The following is a 22,296-nucleotide window of genomic DNA, read 5'->3' as shown; positions in this document are numbered from 1 at the left end:
TAGCCTACTAAAATCTTATGTTGGAATATGAATTCAAACTGTGCACACTTTCCTTTGTTTTTTTAAATGACAGTGAGCCAGCCAAGCAAGCACTAAAAATAAGAGAATAACTGTCAGCCTATATCATGAGGATAATACATCCAGTGTTTGCACTTCAGGAGGATAGAGAACACACAAATTATTTCAGTTTTATTTTGTTGTATTTATTTCATTAATGGTTTTACATGATTACATTAATTTACTTTATTTTCTAACTTTTTACATAGTCCATAATTAAAAAGGAGCAGGAAAAAGATACATCTTATTTATACCTGCCCCTATCTACAATTAAAAGTTCAAATAATAGATGCTCTGTCCAATGGCTACCAACCAGTACATCACCATGATTCATCAAAATAAAAATGAGGAGGGAAAAAAGAGAGAACAAAGAATGATAGAACAAGGAACTAAAACAATTATCAAGTGAGGTTTAATTAAACATAAGTTTGTAGGCATGTAGGCAGCACATATATTTACATGGATATAGCATAGTCAAAATATCCACTAAACATAAAAACAAAGTTTAAATTGTAAGAATATATTGGACATCAGGAAAATGTGTCGATTTCTCTCTTCATTTCCTAGAGAGAGGAAATCATAAATTAAGTACAAAATCACAAAGGAAGCCAGTCTAATTCATAATAGGTGCAAAATAAACACAATTTGCTACAAAAATGCTGTAAAACACAGCAAACAGCAAAACAAAGTAGTTTCACTGTGGCTGTCTGCAATGATGAAGGTGACAGGTTGCCTGCAACAGGTGGATATGGTCACGGCCAACCCCCACTGTTGGTCTGGAGAGGGTGTGTGTAGACAGCAATGCGTTGTCCCTAAAAAACTGTATCTAAAATGTTAAATGACCATTCATTTACAGGACAACCTCTCTAATCACCAGCTAGTAACAATAACAGTATTAGGCCTAGTGTGTGTATGTTAGTAAATAAGTTAAATAACCACTTTTAGTATTGTACCTGTATGAGTTCGCTTGAAAAGGATAGAAAGACTTGCGCATCCACACCCTGTGTCGGGCAGGTGTCACTTTAGTCTGATGAAGGGCATGTAGCCCGAAACGTCACAGCACTTGTAAGGGTGCGATAAAAGTTTTTTCTTTAAACGGAGCCCACCTGTATGAGTCTGGCCTTGTTGTAGTTCTTACGTTGCCTGTAGATGCACTGTGCCAACAAAGTGTACAGTTTCTCCAACTGGCACACATTCATGCCCTCTGTCTTCAACACAACTCTCTTATGTAGGTCCTGGTAAGGGATGGAAAAAGACAATAACAGAAGATAGCCGTAGTCGATACAGCAAGAATATCTTTGGAAATTACACAACTATTAAACAGCAACCCCCACAGACAATTATAGTTGTTTTTACCCCCACCCGAGTAAGAGCAAAATGGTCTATTGAGATCAAGAGCATTGCTTACTGGTCCCAGTACAGCGCTCTCAAAATGTTGCTAGGTGTGCATGTGACCACAAAATATGCAGCTTAGATCTGATAAATCTCTCTTCCAGACATGAAGAGTCACTAATTGCACAAGCTGTCTGTAGCTAATCTATTCCGCCAGGACACGATTACGAGATCATACTTTACTTTATTTGTTTAGACGGTTTAACAGTTTGGTTATCAAGTAACCATACATGGACAGGTGCGCACACACGCACACGCACACACACACACACACACACACACACACACACACACTCTGCTCACCCTGAGTTTGTCATGGTCGACTACCAGTGTCATCTCATTGAGGGTGTCCAAGGTTTTGTGCGTCTCCTGCGTACGATACTCTGAGGGGGTGGCATGGCAAGGAGGTCAAGGAGTTAGATGCCTCAAATACTGTACATATTTTGGAGGAAATAGATTAGTATAGACAATATATACTATGATATACTACACGCCAATCTCGCCGCTAGTGTTAGTATTGTGCATTTCAGAGGGAGAAACAATTAACCACTTGAACCCTAGCATCCCTATTCTGGGCATGTCATTCTAGGTGAACATTTGTCAAAAATAGGCAAACCTTTTTTGAAAGTAGCAGATCAAAAGCTCACTATTTTCAGCAAAGAGATTAGCCCTGTGTACTGTGTCTGCCCCTGCAAAATAAAGAGATCATAGCTTTCACGGGGGTTAAGGTCTTTTTCATGGAGCGAACAAAGTGGTCCTATTATTTTCTACACTCCGCATAGTAAAGCTTTCTGCATGCACCCATGCTATGGTTGAACAATAAAATGGAAAGTTTCAGTCCCTTATTGGATTTCCACTATTTGATAAATGACAAAAAACACGACGAGCAAAAACGGAAACAACTTTTGACACCTTTTCAAATAATATCAATTACTCTGTGTGACTTAAAGATACACACATTCAGACTGGTGAAAGATGAAGGACATAAAGAATTGTGAAAATTTACTTTTCACATGTACAGTATACTGCATAACACAACTCTCATGGCATATACATTTATATATAGATGTATATCCCATACTTACATGTACGTACAATACATACATGCATACATATATGTATGATATATACATACACATACACGTACACTCATACTTATATATAAGTATGAGTGTACGTGTATGTGTAGGTATGTAATATTTGTAAAAAATATTGGTTTATCATAGATAAGTATTTATTATAGATAGGGATAGACTAGCGTGGAAGCTTGTTATTGCTATTTATTATTGATGGAGAAGGGGTGGAAGCAATAAGTTATGCTTCTTCTCACTCCTTTTCGAATATGCATTTTTTTAATTGACTGTTATTTTGCACTTTATTCATTTCATTTGTCATATTTATTTTAAAATGGCTTTATTCTAAATAAACATTTCAAATCATAGCTGTGAGAGGTAGAGAGTTCTTGTAATCATGTTCCCAACCTCCCATGTGGTGGGTATTTAGCAAAAGCCTGTAGCTTGGCTCAGAACCAAAACTTTTGCAAAAAGCATTCATGGCTTGAAGTCTTGGCTTGTAGCGGCTTGTACAACAGCAGTGGCAACACAATGTTAACCCCTCTATCCATTTATATGCTGCATGGAAAGCAGAGAAAACGTAAGAGAGAGAGAGAGAGAGAGAGAGAGAGGCGGGGTCAGCTTTCCTTGTTGATCACTGTTGCTTAGGAGCTGCAGCAGCCAGCAGCAGGATGCAGGCGTAGTCCTGTGTAGTTCACTGTTAAAAGCATAGCACTATACCGCCAGGGGTATTATTAGTACCACTAGTACCAGAGGGATCAAATCCCACTGGTACAACCCCATATGCATTCAAGCTACTGTGTGAGGAGCTTTGCATAAAAGCATCCCATAAATCGCAAATCGCCTACAGACCTATTTCACTCAACAGTTCCCCATTCCACCTGAAACGGGCACGCTGAGGGGGAATACGGCGCGTAGAGTTCAATGGCTCCAGCCGGTGGTTCCCATTCACCAGCGGATGGGTCTGGGTAGTGACGTGAATGCCATTTTGAACCCCAGGGACCTCACACAGCTCTGGGTCTTCCCAGGGAGCCAGGTCCAGGTGTAACCCGTTCACAGCTGGGGTGTGAGTGGATTGCTCTCCCTCGCCACCCCGGTTTACGCTCCCAGATGGAGAGGTGGAGCCCTCATCCAGTGAGTCACCGTGGCAGCCATTTTCTAGAATGGGTCCTGTTACTATGGTCGGGGTCTCTCCCCTCTCTGCCTCTATCCCACCAATCATCTGTTCACTTGGAGTGGAGGAGGATGGGTGGTTGGGTGGTTTCACCTTCCTCTTCACGCTTTTCTTTATAACGCCGTTGCTCCATTTGGTCTTTCGTGGACGCTTGTGCCGTTTTTTCATACGAGCTGTAGGTGTGGGTGGAGTGGGGTGGGGGGACGGAGTGAAGGGAGGAGCTCAATGGATGGAACAGAGACGGACACAGGATGGACCTGACTGTGTCATGGTGGCCTGTTATGACCATCGTTGTTGTGTACCTCCAAATGTCCTGCCTTTCTTCCTTTTCCTCACCTCGCTTTATACTGTATGTTCCAGTTCAACTAACTTTACTCTCGTCTGCTCTGCTCTTATGATGCCTACGCATATGAAATATTTCACACATCTCTCTCTCCCAAATTCACCTTTTTTTTATTAGGCGCTTTTATTTACTTATACCCTGTCATTTGTTGACTAAGGTTCATGACATTTACACCGATCTTGCAGTTTGTAAGTCACCCTGGACAAGAGTATCTTCTAAATGTCAACATTTTAACTTACTATCTGCAGGGTTTTATTATACATGCTTGTTTCTTACTGCTAGTGAAGCATTTTATAAAAACTTTCAATTACGTTTCAATACGTTTCAATAAATGCTATACAAATAATGCTATTACTACAATTACAAGCAGTTATTACACTTGCTGATAGTAACACAATGCTCCAGATAGTAGTAGTACAATATTGTTATTTAGGATAAAAGGGTCAGTGGTAATGTAACTTACATTCAGATCGTGGCGTGTCATGATGCGTGAGGAGCCAGCTGGCATCTTTGTTAGTCCTCTTACCATCCAAGTCCTCTGATGTGGTGTGGTTCTGGTAGTAGGATGGAGCAGAGCTAGATGAGGTACAACTTGCCAGCAAAATGAACATGATAAAATGAACATTTTAGATACAGTTTAGGGACTTTGCTGTAAAGAATCATGCATGCTCAGTCAACCTACTGTGAATAAATCAGAGTACCTACAACCAAACCAAAGGCATGCAGATACAGTATTAAACTTGAACCCCAGTGTCCCTATTCTGGGCATGTCATAATAGGCGAACATTTGGCGAAAACTGGTAAATATTTGGCAAAAGGCTTTGGTGTAGAGGGGAAAAGGAGGGGGCCAAATATAGACCCCTGGGGGACCCAGGTACATGTATTACATAGGGTTTGAGTGGTTAAAACATTCCCTCTCATATAATAATGGTACCCTTATGTTGCACTTTGTCCATGAGTGTGTTAGAACTGTCTGAGAGGATGTTATGAGGGTGACATTTCCCTAACAAATCCCTTCATGTGTGATTTGAATGAAGTCACACAAAAGTATTCACATGCTTAACTAAGCGGTAATCGAGATAGGAACCAGTGCTGAGAACTCTTTTGATGCGTAAATCTTTTGACTCAGTCGCCCACATCTACTGTACGTATGTTTATGCTAAGGAAAGAAATGATATAGTAACTGTAGATGGGATGTAGTTATAGGAATATATTACCTCTCTTGATACGTGACTCCATGATCTCCTCACAGACTTTCTCAAAGTCCTCATCCAGCTCATGTCTGATGATGCTGTGCACTGTGTCCTTGAACGCATACGCACAGTGACGGATCAGGCGGGCTGTAGACACACAAAAAACAAACACACACACATGTACTTGGTGATAAGAATGCATTTAACATTGTTTGCTTTGTTTGAATGTTAGTAGTGGGATGGGTGTTCAAGAAGCCTAGCCAGGTGAGAGACATTTCATTTCTTAAAAAAAGAAAGAAACAATCCAAAGTCCTATCTAAACAAAAAAGTATAACATAACATCAAAAAATAATATATTTGAAGGCACCTGTAGGTGTAGATTGCACCTCAAGATTTACATTGCCTTGTGTCCAAACAGTACGGTGTAGAGGGAAGGAGAGAGGGTCTAGATTGCCTTGTGTCTAAACAGTACGGTATAGAGGGAAGGCACAAGAGGAATTTGCCTGTGCTCATCAACCACCCATACTGCGGTTTGTCCACAAATATGGAGTGATGCTCGGTCCTCACCACAGGGGTCGCTCTCCGCGTTGTACTGCAGGGCGTTCTGCCAGATGAGGTCCACGTCAGCGACAAACCCGCCCACCGTGACGTAGCGGTGCTGGAAGATGTTGGACTGCAGAGTAGACAGGTCCATCGGCTTCTTGATCACCCTCGGGTAGTTTGGCACCTGGACAAGCACACACACACACACACACACCACACACACACACACACACACACACACACACACACACACACACACACACACACACACACACACACACACACACACACACACACACACACATCCATTGTATCAACAGGTTTTGTGCAAGAAACTGACACACACGCGTAGACCCCCGCATACTCACCTCTTCTATGTCGGCTCGTTGAAGGCCTTGAAGCAGTGATCCACCCTCAGTCGCTCGGTGACGTCACGCAGGAAGAGGCGGAGCTCCCGGAGCATGTCCTCCTCCTGCTCCTCCAATCGCAGACACTCCCGCTCCGACAGCTGCCACTGGGCGGGGGGAGGTGCGACGGGCAGGACCTCCAACTCCTGCATCACTGAGGGGAGGAGAGGGGGAGGTGGAGGTGGAGAAGAGAGGAGAGGAGAGGGGGAGGTGGAGAAGAGAGGAGAGGGCGAGTTAGTGGTTAGAGGTGAACATGCACAGTATTTACATTAATTGAAGTGTACAGTCAATCCATCCATCCATTCATCTGACTGCATCATCAGATATAACATATCTAAAGTCCATACAGTTTTAACTGCAAATATTCAGACAGTGGGATAAAACATTACCTCATCTACAAAGTCAAATAAGAAAGAACAAGGCTTTTAATTTGGGGCTTTTTACAGGCCTACTGGCACCCTGTCTCAGGCACCTAAATGCTTTCTTCTTAGAGGCCGGGGCCTTGGCAGCCTGGCTGAGGACGAGGTCTGCAAAGAATTCACTCCGCTCCTGCTGGGTGGGAACCCTGACAGAGTACACCTCGCCGTAGTCCACACGGAACAGAACCTGAAGCTGAAGGCAGAGAGAGAGAGAGAGTGAGTGAGCACAGGCAAGGAAGGAATGAAGGAAGGGGGTAGACAATGGGTGAAGGAGAGACAGAGAGAGAGCGAGAGAGCCTGCAGGACAGGAGTCTGTGTGGGTGAAAGAGGTCACCAAGCCATTGTACATAGAACATACTGTACATTTGTAATCCGTAGGTACTGAGATTGAGCTAAAGGTGGTTGACTCGTCTGCAGTATCATGTGAGGTTCATATCAAAAGATGAATAAAGAAATAGAAGAACAGACTTGTCCACCATCTTCACAATGGAGAACATCGATGACTGCATTTTTCTGGGAGTGCTGATAGTTGTTTTTACGCTAAATGACGTATAATTTAGTTAAATAATTTAATTTATGTAACCCACAATCATCTAGGGCTAGGCCTATGTGTTTTTCCTTTCTTTATTTCTTTGTTTCACAAATTCCTTAAAGGAATTATATTTTTTGCTTATTGTCAGCATAGTCTCTTCTGGTCCTCTGGTCTGGTCTGTCTTGCCAGAACAGAAATAGCTCATATCCCAGAAGTCATAGAACTCCATTGTTGTCCAAACACCTGCTAAAACAAGTCCCGGAGCCGTACCGTTGCTTTGGTCAGCATAATCCATCATTGCAATGAACCTGGACATTGTAATTTTTCCTGTAACAACTTTATGAAGCGGTAGCAATTTTCTTCAACCTCTGTTCCACGTATGCTCATTGAAAACTCTTGCCATCGATAAATAAAGTTGTTCCCAGAAAAGTACAAAGTTTAGGTCTTGAAACTTTTGCAGGCTACAGTATGTTGACTATAAGAAAGGATAAACCCATGCTTGCACCTCTGTTCTAGCATCCATGGTAATATTTGATTGACTTAAAGGATAAGGCTGGAATAATTAAAATCTTGACCTTCTAGATAAGACCCAGGTGTGTGTGTGTGTGTGTGTGTGTGTGTGTGTGTGTGTGTGTCTGTGTGTGTGTGTGTGTGTGTGTGTGTGTGTGTGTGTGTGTGTGTGTGTGTGTGTGTGTGTGTGTGTGTGTGTGTGTGTGTGTGTGTGTGCGTGTGTGTGTGTGTGGGGTTGGGAGTTTCACACTTCATTCCTCACCTCAGCATCCAGCTGTTTGTGTGGGATGTCGGAGGTGGCGAGGAGGAGGATGGGGCTGAAGGAGGGGATGTCTTGCAGCAGGCTGGTGAAGGTGGCCCTCAGGACCGGCTCCGAGGTCTCCCACCACTGCTGGATGTGGGGCAGGTAGAGGATGCTGGGAGATGTCCTCTTGGCCTCCAGGAACACCTTGGGCAAAACAGGGAGGGACTGAAGTTTACTGGAGTAAGACAGTGTCATTATTATCTGCTATAAAATTGTGTTTTACCTTAAGATGTTACCTTCAGTTCTTACCATGTCCTTTTAGAACAATAATGGACTGTAGTTGAGAATGTAGTGATCATCAATATGTCTTTGACTGTCTCCAAACAAAATGGTTCTGTGTATAAATTGCATACCAATAACTGACCTTCTGATGAAATGATTTTACCTTGCTTGTATATCCAGTGGGCCAGCTTTTTCAAGAATAGCGAAATTGGCACAACTTGCTTTTTTAAAAAAACTGGATAAAGGGATTACATTGCCCTTTTGTGTTAGTAGTGTACTCTAGTCTGGTCTAGTTTTCTTTATTTTAAGGTGGTTTTGTCTATTTGTTTTAATGTAGCCTAATTTAGTTCACATTCTCTGCAATAATCGTAGTCTCATGTCAGTAGAATTGACTTGCTAATGTTACCTGAGCGCAGGCCTCCTCTGGGGAGGTGTAGCTGACACCAAACAGCTTGGCCACATCCAGCATGTGGACGGTGAACCTCTCCAGGGCATGGAGAACGGCGGGAGCCAGATGGGAGCTCTGTCCCGCACCGGGGCGGCCCGCCAGGAGCATCCTGGGACGGTGTGACATAGGGTGGTGCACTGCACTCCTGGAAGGATGGAGATGAAAAGGGTGAAGAGGGAAAGGAGTGAGACATGAACGAAGAGAGCAACAGATGTGGAAGAGAAGGAATGAGCAAATGGGAAATACTTTCAATTATTATTATTATTTATTAAAAAAATTACCTACAATCAATACTCAATATTTGAAAAATGCAGATGATTAGACCCTTTGGTAGCTTAATACATAGAGAATAAAACGTTTTAAATTGTAATAATTATGTCAACATTCAAAACCAAAAAAGTGCTGGCAGTAAATGTCTGCATTTCACTTTAAGTATGTTGGCAGTGGTCAGACTTACTTGGCGCAGTTCATGTAGGAAGAACTCTTGAAGGTGGAAGGTTTAGAGATGGACTCACAGGAACACTCTTCTCCTCTGTACATCAGGTCATCATCCAGGATACCTGAGGTCAGATCTGATGGGCGATGAATATGCCTTACTTTTGAACCATACATAATTTAGCATAACACCTTACTCTCTCTTCCTTTTCAGGCCCTGCCCAGCATGAGGAAAAGCTTCCATAGTCTTCACATCCCTTATCCTAAACCCAAAGTCCTAACAGAAAAGTATGACATAGACCGTCCCAATTATTAACAAAGGGGTTTAGGGTTCTGGTCCTAACCATAGGGTTTAGGTGCTAGCCTTAACCCTCGGGTTTGGGGTTTTACTCCTTACCCTTAAGGTCCTTACACACCAGGAGCGACGAGTATAAACGATACACACCTTTTGACTACGAAGTAGTCAAAAAGAGCCATTCTACTAGCAGCACCTATTTCCTTTTCTACATCAGACGCTGTGACCCACCATGTTTCTTTTTCAGACCCTGCTTGGCGTGGGGGAACTGCTTCAGCAGGGACTCCAGGATGCGGTGCAGGGTGGGGCCCATCAGAGGGCGCACAACAGGCGACAGGGCTTTGGCAGGCGAGGCACCAGAACGTTGAGAAGCCGGCACCGTCTTCGTCATGGCCGCCAGGAAGTCGCAGGCTTTCACGGCGATGGAGGACACATCCAGGAGGAGCTTCTGCGAGGTGTCGTAGATCTGCGGGTAGCGCCGGCGCAGCGCACACAGTGCCGCCTCCGTGCACACCGCCCTGATGTCAGCACCACAGTAGCCTGATTGGGAGGTAGGTAGGAAGTGTGTTTAATCACTGAGAAGAATATACTTTATACCAGTGGTTCCTAAACGTTTTAGCTCAAGAGTCAAGACCCAAAAGAGAAATTAGATGTTTGCCCGGAACCCAAACTAGTGAAAATAGTAGATCTACAAGCTCACAACGCGGTGCTTTGCTATTTCTTAAACTTTTATTTTATTTATTTATGGAAATTATTTGATTTTTTCATTTTATTTATGAAATTATTTTGAAAAGAATTGGAAATGTTTCTAATTGATGAAAAGTTGTGATTTCTTTGTTTAAACTTTTTTTTATAAATATTTTGAAATAATATGTTTCTTTTTTTTGGACTGATAGAAACCCATACCAACAGTCTTCTCTGATAGTTCTTCTAGGAAGGCCTCAGAGGGACAAGGGTTCCACTGCCTGGTGTGGATCCTCAGAATCTCACTGCGGGACTGAAGAAAGAAAGACAGACAGACAGACAGACAGACAGACAGACAGACAGACAGACAGACAGACACACACTTATGTATTTATGTCCACATAAACAGAAGTACAAGAATGCCTGGTACAAAGGACATAAACACTGGCAGTGCAGTCAGACAATAGGAAAACAGACAGTTACATAGTGCCTAGACGGCAGAACATTGTTACATAGTCAATATAGTTGACATACTTGTCAGACACAGCAGACATAAATCATGGATAAAGGAAACAACGCCTCATCCAAATTGAGCGGCTTATAAATCCTTTTGGAGAGGCCAGCCATTTGTAACTTTGTAAGCCCCTCACAACCAACTTGTGCACGTGCCGGGTGCCCTAGGGCAGGCTACCTAAGATAAAAACTAAAAGTTTACATCTGTAGCCTAGCTGTGAGATGGTCTGCTCTAGCTGTTGATATTTTAGCACTTTGGTTAGAAAGGCTTCCTCTTAAACACCCAAAAGTACAGGATCTAAAACCCCTGGTGTGGTCTGTTCGCTCCTACTAAGCTGTGGTGCACTGCCTGGGAAATGCAGCAAAGCACCCCTGGTAAGGGGTGTCAATAACCTTACCACCATGCTGGACTCCCAGCCCGTCCTAGCAGCCCCTGCAGCATCCCAAGCCAGCGATGCCTGTGCCTACTACTATTATACTACTACTAAAAATGTATAATAAAACCTCTCTGTCAGGGAGGCTGAAGAGCAACTCCCGGTCGAAGCGTCCAGGGCGTATCAGAGCCGGGTCAACTGAGTCCAGTCTGTTGGTGGCTCCAATCACCACCACCCCCCCTCTGTCGTCCAAACCATCCATCAGGGCCAACAGGGTCGACACGATGGAACTATGAGGATAATCTTCTGTTAATGTTATTTAGTCCTACCGCCATCATCTCAACTTTCAGTTGACCAAACCATCCTTCAGAGGTGGGGAGAGTGGACAATATGGAAACATTACACTTGGTCCATACTGTCACAGGGACCAACATATTTATTCCTTTAGCAATCAAGTGATTTTTTTCCATGTAGAAAAGAAAATGCAATTTATATTCACCCTCTGAGCCACTAGATGGCATCAGAAAGACAAATGCAGAACTAACAGCCAACCATCTATTAGTTAGTAAATTACAGCTGTAACGAAGGGGAATGACTGCACGCATTCCTTGAAATAAGTAGATCAATACATCTCGCTGATTTGTAAAACAACTGCAGTAGTCTGACCTCTGACCTGTGAATGTGGTCCTGTCGACTGGACCGTACCGGCGCCAGCCCGTCAATCTCATCAAAGAAGATGATGGAGGGACGCATATGATAGGCCTGAAGAAGACATGCAGACCAGAAGCAATCATTACTCTCTGAAACTTTTCTATTATACATTTTTAAGATGAGATAAAAAATGTAATATGGCCCAACAGGAAATTGCATAAATTAGAGCCACAAGGAATAACATACTATACATAAACATGCCACAGAAGGTAGATGAATAGATAAAATACAACAAAAAATAAGAATACAATAAGACAGTTCATATTTCTGGCTTTTCATTTACTTACTTTTATAAGTTAGTGACATATAAAACCGTCTTAAAAACTACATTGCAGTGCAACAACTAGCCTATAACAGTAGGATAAGTTAGCATTAGCATATCAAACAAGCAATTGAAATCCAAGACTGAGGCCTGTAATACCCTGAAAATAACATTGGGGTAACAACAACAAATAAGCCTGGTTTACCTGCTCGAAGAGAAGGCGGAGCTGCCGTTCGGTCTCCCCCACCCATTTGCTGAGGCAGTCGGCTCCCTTACGCATGAAGAAAGTCACCTTCCGCTCACCTTGGCTGCTCTCGTGGGCCAGTGCCCTGGCAACCAGTGTCTTCCCTGTGCCAGGGGGCCCGTAGAACAGACACCCCCTGGAGAGAGAGAGGGAATGATACATGTGTGAAGGGATGAGAGGGGATGACACACCACACAATAGCTCTAACTTGTCAAACCAGTGTTATTAACAGAATAGCCTGTGTCAGTAATCAGTATAGCATGTGTCAGGCATGAATGAATGTGTATGTACAGCAGGCATTGTGCATGGTGTAATGTTCATGTATTATACATGACGTACGGTACGTGTGTGTGTGTGTGTGTGCGTGTGTGCATGTGTGTGTGCGTGCGTGCACATAATGCCTAAATTGTGTGTGCGGGCGAGCACACGCTCACCTGGGTGGCTGGATCTTAAAGTTGTCAAATACCTCTGGGTAGAGCAGGGGAAAGACCACCATCTCTTTCAGAGCGGAAATGTGTCCAGACAGACCCCCCACACTGTCAAACCCCACCTGTTAGGAGGTTGGAAAAGACAGGAGGTGAGGGGAGAAGAAGTTAAAGAAAGAGGAGAGAGAGTAACTTTAACTTTGAGCAGGCGGGTAGAGATTTTGTGCCTTTCATGTTATGGAATGACCATTCTAACTACAAGGTCATGTTGTTGTGTGTTGGTGTGGTTACATGCATACAGTACATACTGTAAGTAAGTACACATGCCTATACTGGCATCACAGTGGATACATTCCTGTGCAGCCATTGTACTTGTGATTCTGATTCGGGCGAAAGAGGAGAGGAACAAGAGGACAGTGAGTGAAAAAAGGACCAATATTTCTATTATGAAAATCTTTTAACTGTCACTTGCCATTGTTTTCTTGTTCGCAAAGCTCAGTGTCAGAGATATAATGATGATGATCCCGGAGATGTTACCAATGACTATACAAATATTGTTGGCATTTAGAAATAAAACACACGCACACGCACACGCACACGCACACGCACACACACACACACACACACACACACACACACACACACACACACACACACACACACACACCTTTAATTGTGTGCTTAATCACTGTATTTTTTTATATCTATTTATTTATTATTACTATTTTCTGAATCCAACTCACCGCCTGGCCAATAACCATGGAATCCATGTCTGTGAGACCTACTCCTCCCTTCCTCCGGTCTCTGTGAGTACCCACAATATCCTCTCTACCCAGGTTGAGAGGCCGACACCTGGGGGTGGGTAGAGACAAAAACAAAGATCAGTCATTTTCACCAGTGCCTTAGGTATCACACCCTGGTCTTGTAGTGCACAGGTCAACATCAAGATTCCAACCAGCTAGCTTACTGACCTGCTATGGCATTCCCTTTGCTCATTATCATCATCATCATCATCATCATTTCCCTCTCCTCCTTCTTCTTCTTGGGAGCTCACTTCATGTGCATGCTTTGTTTGTCTGGGGAACAAAGGATGATAGAAGGAGAGTGAGGAGAGAAAAAAAAGTGTTGTTTCCACATAAAAGTTAAAGAATGAAATGGATAGTAATGGTAGTAGTGGCATGGATGTTTTATATGGAGCTGTTGATGTTAGTCATAATGGCACACAAGAGTGCATGTTTATCTGTAATGCAGATGTGGGGGTGAGAGTGTTTGATTTCTCTTCAGTTCTCTAAATGGTATGACCAGCACTTACCTTCGTGTTGCCCAAATCCTGTAGAAAACAACAGAAGAGAGGATAGTCAATCACAGTCAGATGCAAGATTCGTTTTGTTGTCACTGTTGGAAACATCACTTTCACCTCTATGGAAACTCTCACGGTGTCTTTCCACTTGAGAATGTGCATCACTTCCACAGTCCATGACCATTGTATAGTTACAAGTAACAAAGTTAATGTAAAGTAATATGAATAGGGTAAGACATTGGCTGGGGCGGCAGTGGCTCAGGGGTAGAGTGGCCGGGTAGAGTGAACTGGAAAACCGCAAGGTTCCCAGATCCCCTAGAGGAAGTATCCTTGAGCAAGACGCTGAACCCCTAATTGCTCCCGATGAGCAGGTTGGTGCCTTGCATGGTTTCCTCCGCCATCGGTGTATGAATGTGTGTGTGAATGGGTTAATGGCTCAATCAATGTAAAGCGCTTTGGATAAAAGCGCTATATAAATGCACCATTTACCATTTACATGTTCAATGGACTTGGTCTCAGGAGGCGGTTTTACGGGGGTTACAGTGAGTCAAAAAATCTTAATGTCACGTCAAAATTGTGCCCAAATATTCAAATTTTCTTAGTGAGGTTTTCTGACATCCCACACAATCGTTCCTTTCAATGGCTCCTAGACTATCATGCTTGCCATCAGTAGGACAGCTGTTTTTACTCTGTGTTGGAGCACTTTAAGATTTGTTTCAAATATAAAGCGCACTATAAATGAAAATAATTATTATTAGCTTTACATTTGACATTTTTTAACTCTACCCACAGAAACTGACCTGCTGCGTCCACCACTGATGCAGTAACTCCCTCTGTGCCACGGCCATGACTGTCCCCTGCTTAACTCTGGACAGGAAATCACAGGAGAGAGAAGGGACAGGATGGAAATTTGACCTTAAACACTGAACCTAGTCACTGGCTATTTCAACATTCCCCTGCAACAAACGCTAGCCCTGCACTGGCCCCATAACTACTAACTACTATTAAACTGCTATACATGTCAAAGGTTAAGGGGTTTGAATATATTTTTGTAACTAAAGTTTATGTATTTATTTTATTGCATATGGCCAGTCTCTACAAAGGTAAAAGCAAAGCAGTAAGTTAGACAGACCATCTATAAGCCCCTGGTAGTGGATAGAAGTAGCTCTATTCAGTCTGGGGTCAAAGCTTGGACTTGCACCACCATTGTTGTCATCCACTGTCACCTGTTCCATGTCAATATCTCCATCACGTTCATCTGGAATTAACAAAAGCTTAATCATTTAAACAGCTATACAAAACAAAACAAAAAAGTTACTTTATATAACTGTATACAATGCAACACTAAAGACCCCCTCCACTCCAGGCAGGTTGGTGACAAGCTACATGTAGTCTATCACATTGGTACTCAAAGTGGGGTCCGGGGACCCCCAGGGGTCCTTGAGGGAGTTCCAGGGGGTCCCCAGCTATATTATGGATAGTTAAGAACCAAATGGACCCTTATGGGTCTGTAACTCTGAGAGTGTACAAATGGAACCAAATGGACCCGTTAGGGTCTCAGAGTTAAAATAACACTGATTTTACAATATAAATTGGGGTCCCAGAGATAAAAATGCCATTTAATGGGGGCCCGTAGCCTAATGCATGTCAAACTGGGGGTCCTTGAAATAAAAATGGTTGAGAATCATTGCTAGAGCCATAAAAATCTTATGGGGGTCCCTGGCATATCTTTTCAAATGGAGGTCCGCGGGCTAATAAGTGTCAATTTGGGGGTCCTCGACATGAAAAAGTTTGAGAACCACTGGTCTATCATTCTGTTATACTTACCACTGTCTTCTTCCTCATCACTCAAGTCTCTATTTGCAGCCACCAGAGTTTTCCTCCTCTGGGATTCAGAGAGCTTCTGCAGAAGAAATTTGTTTGTTTAGCTACTGTACGAAATGTAGAAAACATTTTAGTTTATTACACAACTTGGTTGAATGCTTGATTCTGATTGGCCAATCACTGAATTCAGCGGAGTGTTATTTCTGGATAATGATCGCTGAGCTCAATAACAGACCTCTGTCGAATCAAAATCTCAGAGCACCTGCTGCGCTGGTTGATTTTGTGCTGTACCAATATGACAGCCATGTAAACAAACGCACAATGTCATTTAAAGCTAAACATTGCTCTGTACTGATATTTCACTTTCAAACATGTTTTTTCCCAACAAATTATAAAAAATGTATGAAAAAAGTAATTGAAAAACCAAGGCCGGCTCACACATTAGAAGGACAATATCAGTCACCAGAACCAAGGATGTATGTTTTAAATTAGTCTAAACCTGGATAAAATGATGTTTGAAGTTACAATGGGTTTGTATAGGAAGGGGGCGTGTCTGATCAAATTTATATCAAATATCTAAATACTGAATCAAGCAACTTAAAAACTGTCCGGGGTGCTCACAAAAGCCTACGCAGATGTTAAAATTACCCCAAACATGTTTGAAAGTGAAATATCCCTTTAAATGCAATTTTGAAAGTATGAACCATGCAAGCATAATGACAGGAACACAGGTCATAAACAAACAACAGACTGGCACATGCGTAACTTTCAGTGGACTCTGCAATCCCAATATGTTGGTAACTGATAAAGTGTTTGTCAGTGGTCTGCTGCTGCTGCTGAGATCAGTTATCTGTATGTGTGAGAGATTAGCCAAAACTTCCCACTCCTCAAGACCACCACTCCACAGAGGGCTGGCAGACAGAGAGAAAGAGAGAGAGAGGAGGGTGGAGAGAGTGTTGCAAAGTGTAGATGGGTGCAACACCCTTCAAGTTAGTAGACTGATAAGAAAGGCAGCCCCCAAAGAGATAAAAATGTATATACAATATATACTATAACAAAACACACACACACACACACACACACACACACACACACACACACACACACACACACACACACACACACACACACACACACACACACACACACACACACACACACACACACACACACACACACACACACACACACACACACACACACAACAAAAGAAAGAGTCTGCACACTGGATAAATCTCCAAAAGGAGATTATTATTATTACCTGGTTGTAAGTGTGCAGACTCTATTCTTTGGTGATGTTTGCTATGCCCAGCACCTGGCATTTTGAACTGTGGATGTGCTTGGTTTATTCACTTGTTTGTTGAGTGAGTGAGTGTGTGTGTGCGTGCGCACCTGTAGCTTCTACTTTAACGTTCAATACTCATACCGGCAAACCCCACCACTGTAGTACTAGTACTAGTAGCAGTAGTTGTGAAAGCAAGCCTTACTCCTACCTTGGACTTGCTGAATCGTCCTTCTTCACGTCATCAGTTCTTTTAAGGACAGCATTGCTGGGAAGACACAATGGGAACGAACAGAGATGACCTGAAACTGTGAATGTGTGAATGTGATCCCAGAACAGAACTTCACAACACCAGTCAGAACATAACACATTTAGCAGATTTTGTACTTTCTGTGAGGAATGCATTACAAGTGTTAATTCTGTTCTCTCTCTCTCTCTCTCTCTCTCTCTCTCTCTCTCTCTCTCTCTCTCTCTCTCTCTCTCTCTCTCTCTCTCTCTCTCTCTCTCTCTCTCTCTCTCTCTCTCTCTCTCTCTCTCATGAAGAAACATTATTAATAGACAATAAGCTTTAAAGGAACATTCCAAACATTTCTACAGTGAGGTACTGATAGGTATAACAGGAAAGAGATGGAATAACAAGCAAAAGAGACCACATGAGCCAAATATGATCCCATACTATAGCAAGTAGATCAAGTTCAACTTATTCAAGATGTTTATTATGGCTTGCTTGCACACACAATACAGCCGGTAGCAACTTAGCAAGCAGTGGGATTCTGGTAGGCCTCTACTCCAAACTTTCCACATTCCAAGTGAAAGAAGAGTTTCCCAGTGGGGATTAATACAGATAATCTTATTATTTTTCTTCTCACTTTGTGGTGATCCATTATACGTACATGTTGCTCTGGTGGCGGGTTGTTGTCAGTGTGATGGTTCTGCTGCTTCTCCTTTGTGGACTCTGAGGTCCCACACTCCTCCCTGGAACACCTGCAGAACCACCTTTTATCAACGTCATCATGTCAAGAACCACATGCACAGTGTGTGTGTAATGGAGTAACTACCCCACACACACACACACACACACACACACACACACACACACACACACACACACACACACACACACACACACACACACACACACACACACACACACACACACACACACACACACACACACACACACACACAGTTCACCTCCCCTATCAGCTTTTTATTCTATTGTATTCATCATTGATTTGTTTAATAATATCCAGTCTATTTGTTTGTTTCTTAGTGTTGGTAAAGCTTACCATTCAGATCATTAACTCTGTTAAGCCTTGGTGACTTCCTGTGAAACAAAAACAACTTAGTGTAAGCAATGGTCTGAGGAGATGTAGGATTTATACACACACACACACACACACACACACACACACACACACACACACACACACACACACACACACACACACACACACACACACACACACACACACACACACACACACACACACACACACACACACACACACACACACACACACACACACACACACACACACACCATTAAAATGTTAAAGTAGAATGAAGTTGTGATTTGATTACATTTCGTTCAATTTGAATTAAATTCAAAAATCTAGTTTGAGTTGTTTGGCTGGTAGCCATGCAGAAAGAACAGTTCATCAATTAGGAAAGAGACATTTATCAAAAACCAGCCTAAATATCAAATGTATGGACTACAATTAAATAAGCTGAGTAGCTGATGTTGATAAAGTTTTGATCCATGGCCTACCTTGTTGTAATCATCCTTACTATTTTCTCACGATCATCCATTTGTGTGTCTAAGATCACCATGTCCCTCTGTCCACTGTGCACATGTCACTGAGAAAGACAAAAACTAAGTTTTAATCTCATCTTCAGGAGGAGAAACAGCTTTGAGCAGCACTGAAAGAAGTTGACATTTAAACTTTCTGAGTTTGCATCCCTAGACTGACGAGTGTGTTGTCATTGTCAACCAGTGAAATAGGCTATTGCCCACTTACCTCCACCTGAGTAGTAGGCCTAGTAGCCTATTCCATTCATAGATTTATAGCTAGTGGTGAAAAGGCCTGTTTTATCCAAGATGTCAAATGCTTAGCTTAATATCCTCTTTCTTACAGAACAAAATCTTAAATCAGCCTTAAAGTACAAAATATTGGCAATATGTAAAAAAAGATATGCATTTAGTTTTCTGTACAGACCTTCTTTTCACAATCTTAAAAGAAAGTTAATTGCCGTTCTGCTTTTGAGGTCCAATCCTGACACATTTATATTGAGTTCTAAATAAATAAATAAATAGTAAGCTATATTCTCAGTTGCTGACAGCAGCAGCTATTTACAATTCACCTGTTGCATCGTGGTGAAAGAATGGCGAAAGAGCCGCAACCAGCTGGTTCGGGACCTGTCTGTCAAATGCAGGTTGTATTCCAAACATCATACACTGGTCTACTCACGCTACTCCAAATACTCTGATATCCCCATTTTTATGGCCTAGTGTACAAATTCAGGAATGTTTGAATTACAATCATTACAGTTCTACATTGCAGACGTTCATATAGTTTTTCTCAGTAGCTCAATATAGGCTGAACTACATTTGATGCTTTAGTAGAATCACAATCACTGATAATACCAATAGCTGGGTAGTGGGTAGGCCTACTATTATTTTTTTAACTCTATGGTACTAACACTAGTGTTGCTGTGAAGCCCTCTGGTCCTGGGGTGTGCCAATGGACTTTGGATCACTCAGGCAGGCACGCCCCCACACACACACACACACACACACACACACACACACACACACACACACACACACACACACACACACACACACACACACACACACACACACACACACACACACACACACACACACACAGTCTTATGTTGTGATATTGTCCACTGACTACTGGTCAACCACAACGATGTAGATTCAGGCCGTAACTGAGTAATTTCACAACAGTTGTCAGTCCACCCCACTGCTTGATGCATTGGTTCTCAAAGTGGGGTCCGGGAACCCCTATGGGTCCTTGCAGGGGTCCAGGGGGTCCTCAGCAAAAGCAGTTAATAACATCACAATCGTATCCACTTTATCCATTTACATGTTGGCTATACAAAAATGCAGATCTACAAGCTCACAGCGCATCACTTCGTGCCGCATTGCAAGCTTCTACATCTGCAATTTTTTTAAATGTTTGAAAAATATCTTAACAACAATATATAACATTTTTGAATAATTTTGAATTATTTTAACATAAATCTTCTCTTCTGGGAGACCCTGGCACAAAATATTTTCAGATGGGGTCCGCAGCCAAGGCTCCAAACATCCCAAAACAAACTTGTAAGGCTACTTCTTGGCCTCAATCACAGAACCCATCTAACCCCTGCTCATTTTGCTAAGATTGGATGGCTTAGGGTTGAGGACAGAGTACAGCAACTTGCTATGGGCCTGGTCTTCAAGATACACCACAACATTGGGATCCCCCTGTATTTGTCAAAATACTTCCAAAATGTTAACGCAGTCCATGATCATAACACCAGAGGCAGCTCCACAAATCATGTTCAACCCAGATTTGGCTCAACTAAGGGTATGAACTCGTTCTCATACTATTCATCAAAAATGTGGAATGCCCTACCAAAAGGAGTAAAGGAGTGTAAAACCCTACTCACTTTCAAAACTGCCCTGAAGATACACCTTCAGGAGGCTGCAAGTCTTAACCTACCCCCCCCCCCCCCCCTCCTTCATTTTCCTCTTTTGTATATATATATATATTTTTCTCTCGTCATACCAGTAACCTGAAAACTGTTTGTATGACATTCTGTATAGTAGTGTGTATATCTGTCTGCCTCTTATATGACATCCATCATGATTTGTGTGCATGGGGTTCTCATCTTAAACAAGCTTAGTGCTTAATGAGAGTTTCCAGTTTAGTAGACCTTGTATTGTGAATTTGTACTTCCATGTACTGTTATGTACTGTCATGTACTATTCTCATGTCTTTCTAAATAAACTACATCAATCAATCAATCAAAGCCAAATAGCCTACATATCAATTTGGGGGTCCTTGACTTGAAAAAGTTTGAGAACTACTGGCTTAATGCAGACGTTCCAATGGGGGACCAAGTGTGTCACGCTGCTTTCCACCAGCTATATGGGAGGGAGGCACTCACCGGGCCCTCTGTCCTGGTGTGCCTCGACCCCAACAAACCATTCATCATGGGACACAGATACTATAGTGACAGGAGAGTGCATGGGCACAGAGCTGCACCAAGAGGAGGAGAATGGCGAGAGAGTGGTCACCTATTTATGTGCATTCTGGTTATGAAACCATGGGCGAGGAGTATAAGTAGGCCTACCCCCACCTCGTTCTATCTGGTGAGATGTTTGATACAGACTTTTATATCGCAGAAACATCTTATCTCCATATCCTAACCCTTTGTGTTTTTTCTTTGAGACACACATCCGGGTTTTTGACCAATAAGTACCTTTGTTTGACCCGGAGAAGGCCTTCTCCGGGTCAAACAAAGGCATCACGTGACGTTGATCCCCTTCCCCTATTTTCTCATACTAGGACATGACGTATGTGTAGGCAGAAGACTTTTTGAATTTGAATCTTGAGGTTCCCACCCGACAGAGACGATATGCAAACACAGCAGTTTCCTGCATGAAGTTGCTTCTTCCTGAAAATCTTTAACAAACCGGGCGGTCATTACAATACTAATCAATCAAGACAACAACAAACCATTAGCAGAAGTTTATTTGTATAAAAGCACTTAATCAAAATCTTACAATCATTAAACAAATCTAATATTTGCGTTGGTCAAAAATGACAACCATATTTGATTTGATTTGATTACAAAAAAAATTTGTGAATTTTTTTTTGACCACAAATTGCAATCGCATGTTGCAATGCATGTTGCAAAAACGCATCCTATAGCGTTTATAATTTAAATGTACAGATTATTGATTTTCTGATATTATACTGTTTCGGCTATGATCTGTGATACTGTTTAGGCTATGATCCTAGATTACTATTTCTATGCATTTGATGTATTACCTCGTGTTTACCTTGCTTACTGTAAATCTACTAAATGCCTAAATTGTAAAAAGGTATAGGCTGAAGCCATATAGCTTAATTCTGTATATTGTATTGATTAACAATATACATAAAAAAGTGTAAATTATCTAACGTTTTTGGACATTACAATGAAAAATGTATAGTGCACAAAATATTTGATGGTTCCTGGGCCAAAGTGACCTCAGGTGGATGGGTCACAACATAAAATATTTGAGGAAGTTTAGGAAGCAGTCAAGT

At 42.2% G+C, this 22,296-nt stretch overlaps 1 protein-coding gene across 1 annotated transcript; it reads right to left on the bottom strand.

Moving 5' to 3' along the window:
- Positions 1 to 354: 354 nt before the first annotated feature.
- On the bottom strand, positions 355 to 21,512 carry LOC308095493 (ATPase family AAA domain-containing protein 2-like; the record flags this gene model as incomplete). The annotated part of the gene is given in 27 exon segments (XM_080442550.1): positions 355 to 620; positions 1,164 to 1,292; positions 1,753 to 1,832; positions 3,375 to 3,869; positions 4,503 to 4,630; positions 4,722 to 4,740; positions 5,257 to 5,379; positions 5,800 to 5,959; positions 6,144 to 6,161; positions 6,167 to 6,336; positions 6,655 to 6,898; positions 7,906 to 8,091; positions 8,576 to 8,762; positions 9,075 to 9,189; positions 9,579 to 9,887; positions 10,254 to 10,344; positions 11,049 to 11,208; positions 11,592 to 11,680; positions 12,097 to 12,271; positions 12,570 to 12,685; positions 13,304 to 13,412; positions 13,873 to 13,890; positions 14,647 to 14,727; positions 17,178 to 17,234; positions 17,860 to 17,950; positions 21,152 to 21,211; positions 21,467 to 21,512. Coding segments are annotated over 27 exon segments (3,489 nt in total). The 3' UTR covers positions 355 to 587.
- Positions 21,513 to 22,296: the final 784 nt, after the last annotated feature.

This window comes from Gymnoscopelus braueri, assembly GCF_963280865.1.
Source record: "Gymnoscopelus braueri genome assembly, chromosome: 11".
Classification (NCBI taxonomy): Eukaryota; Metazoa; Chordata; class Actinopteri; order Myctophiformes; family Myctophidae; genus Gymnoscopelus; species Gymnoscopelus braueri.
This window is presented reverse-complemented; position numbering and strand designations above follow the sequence as displayed.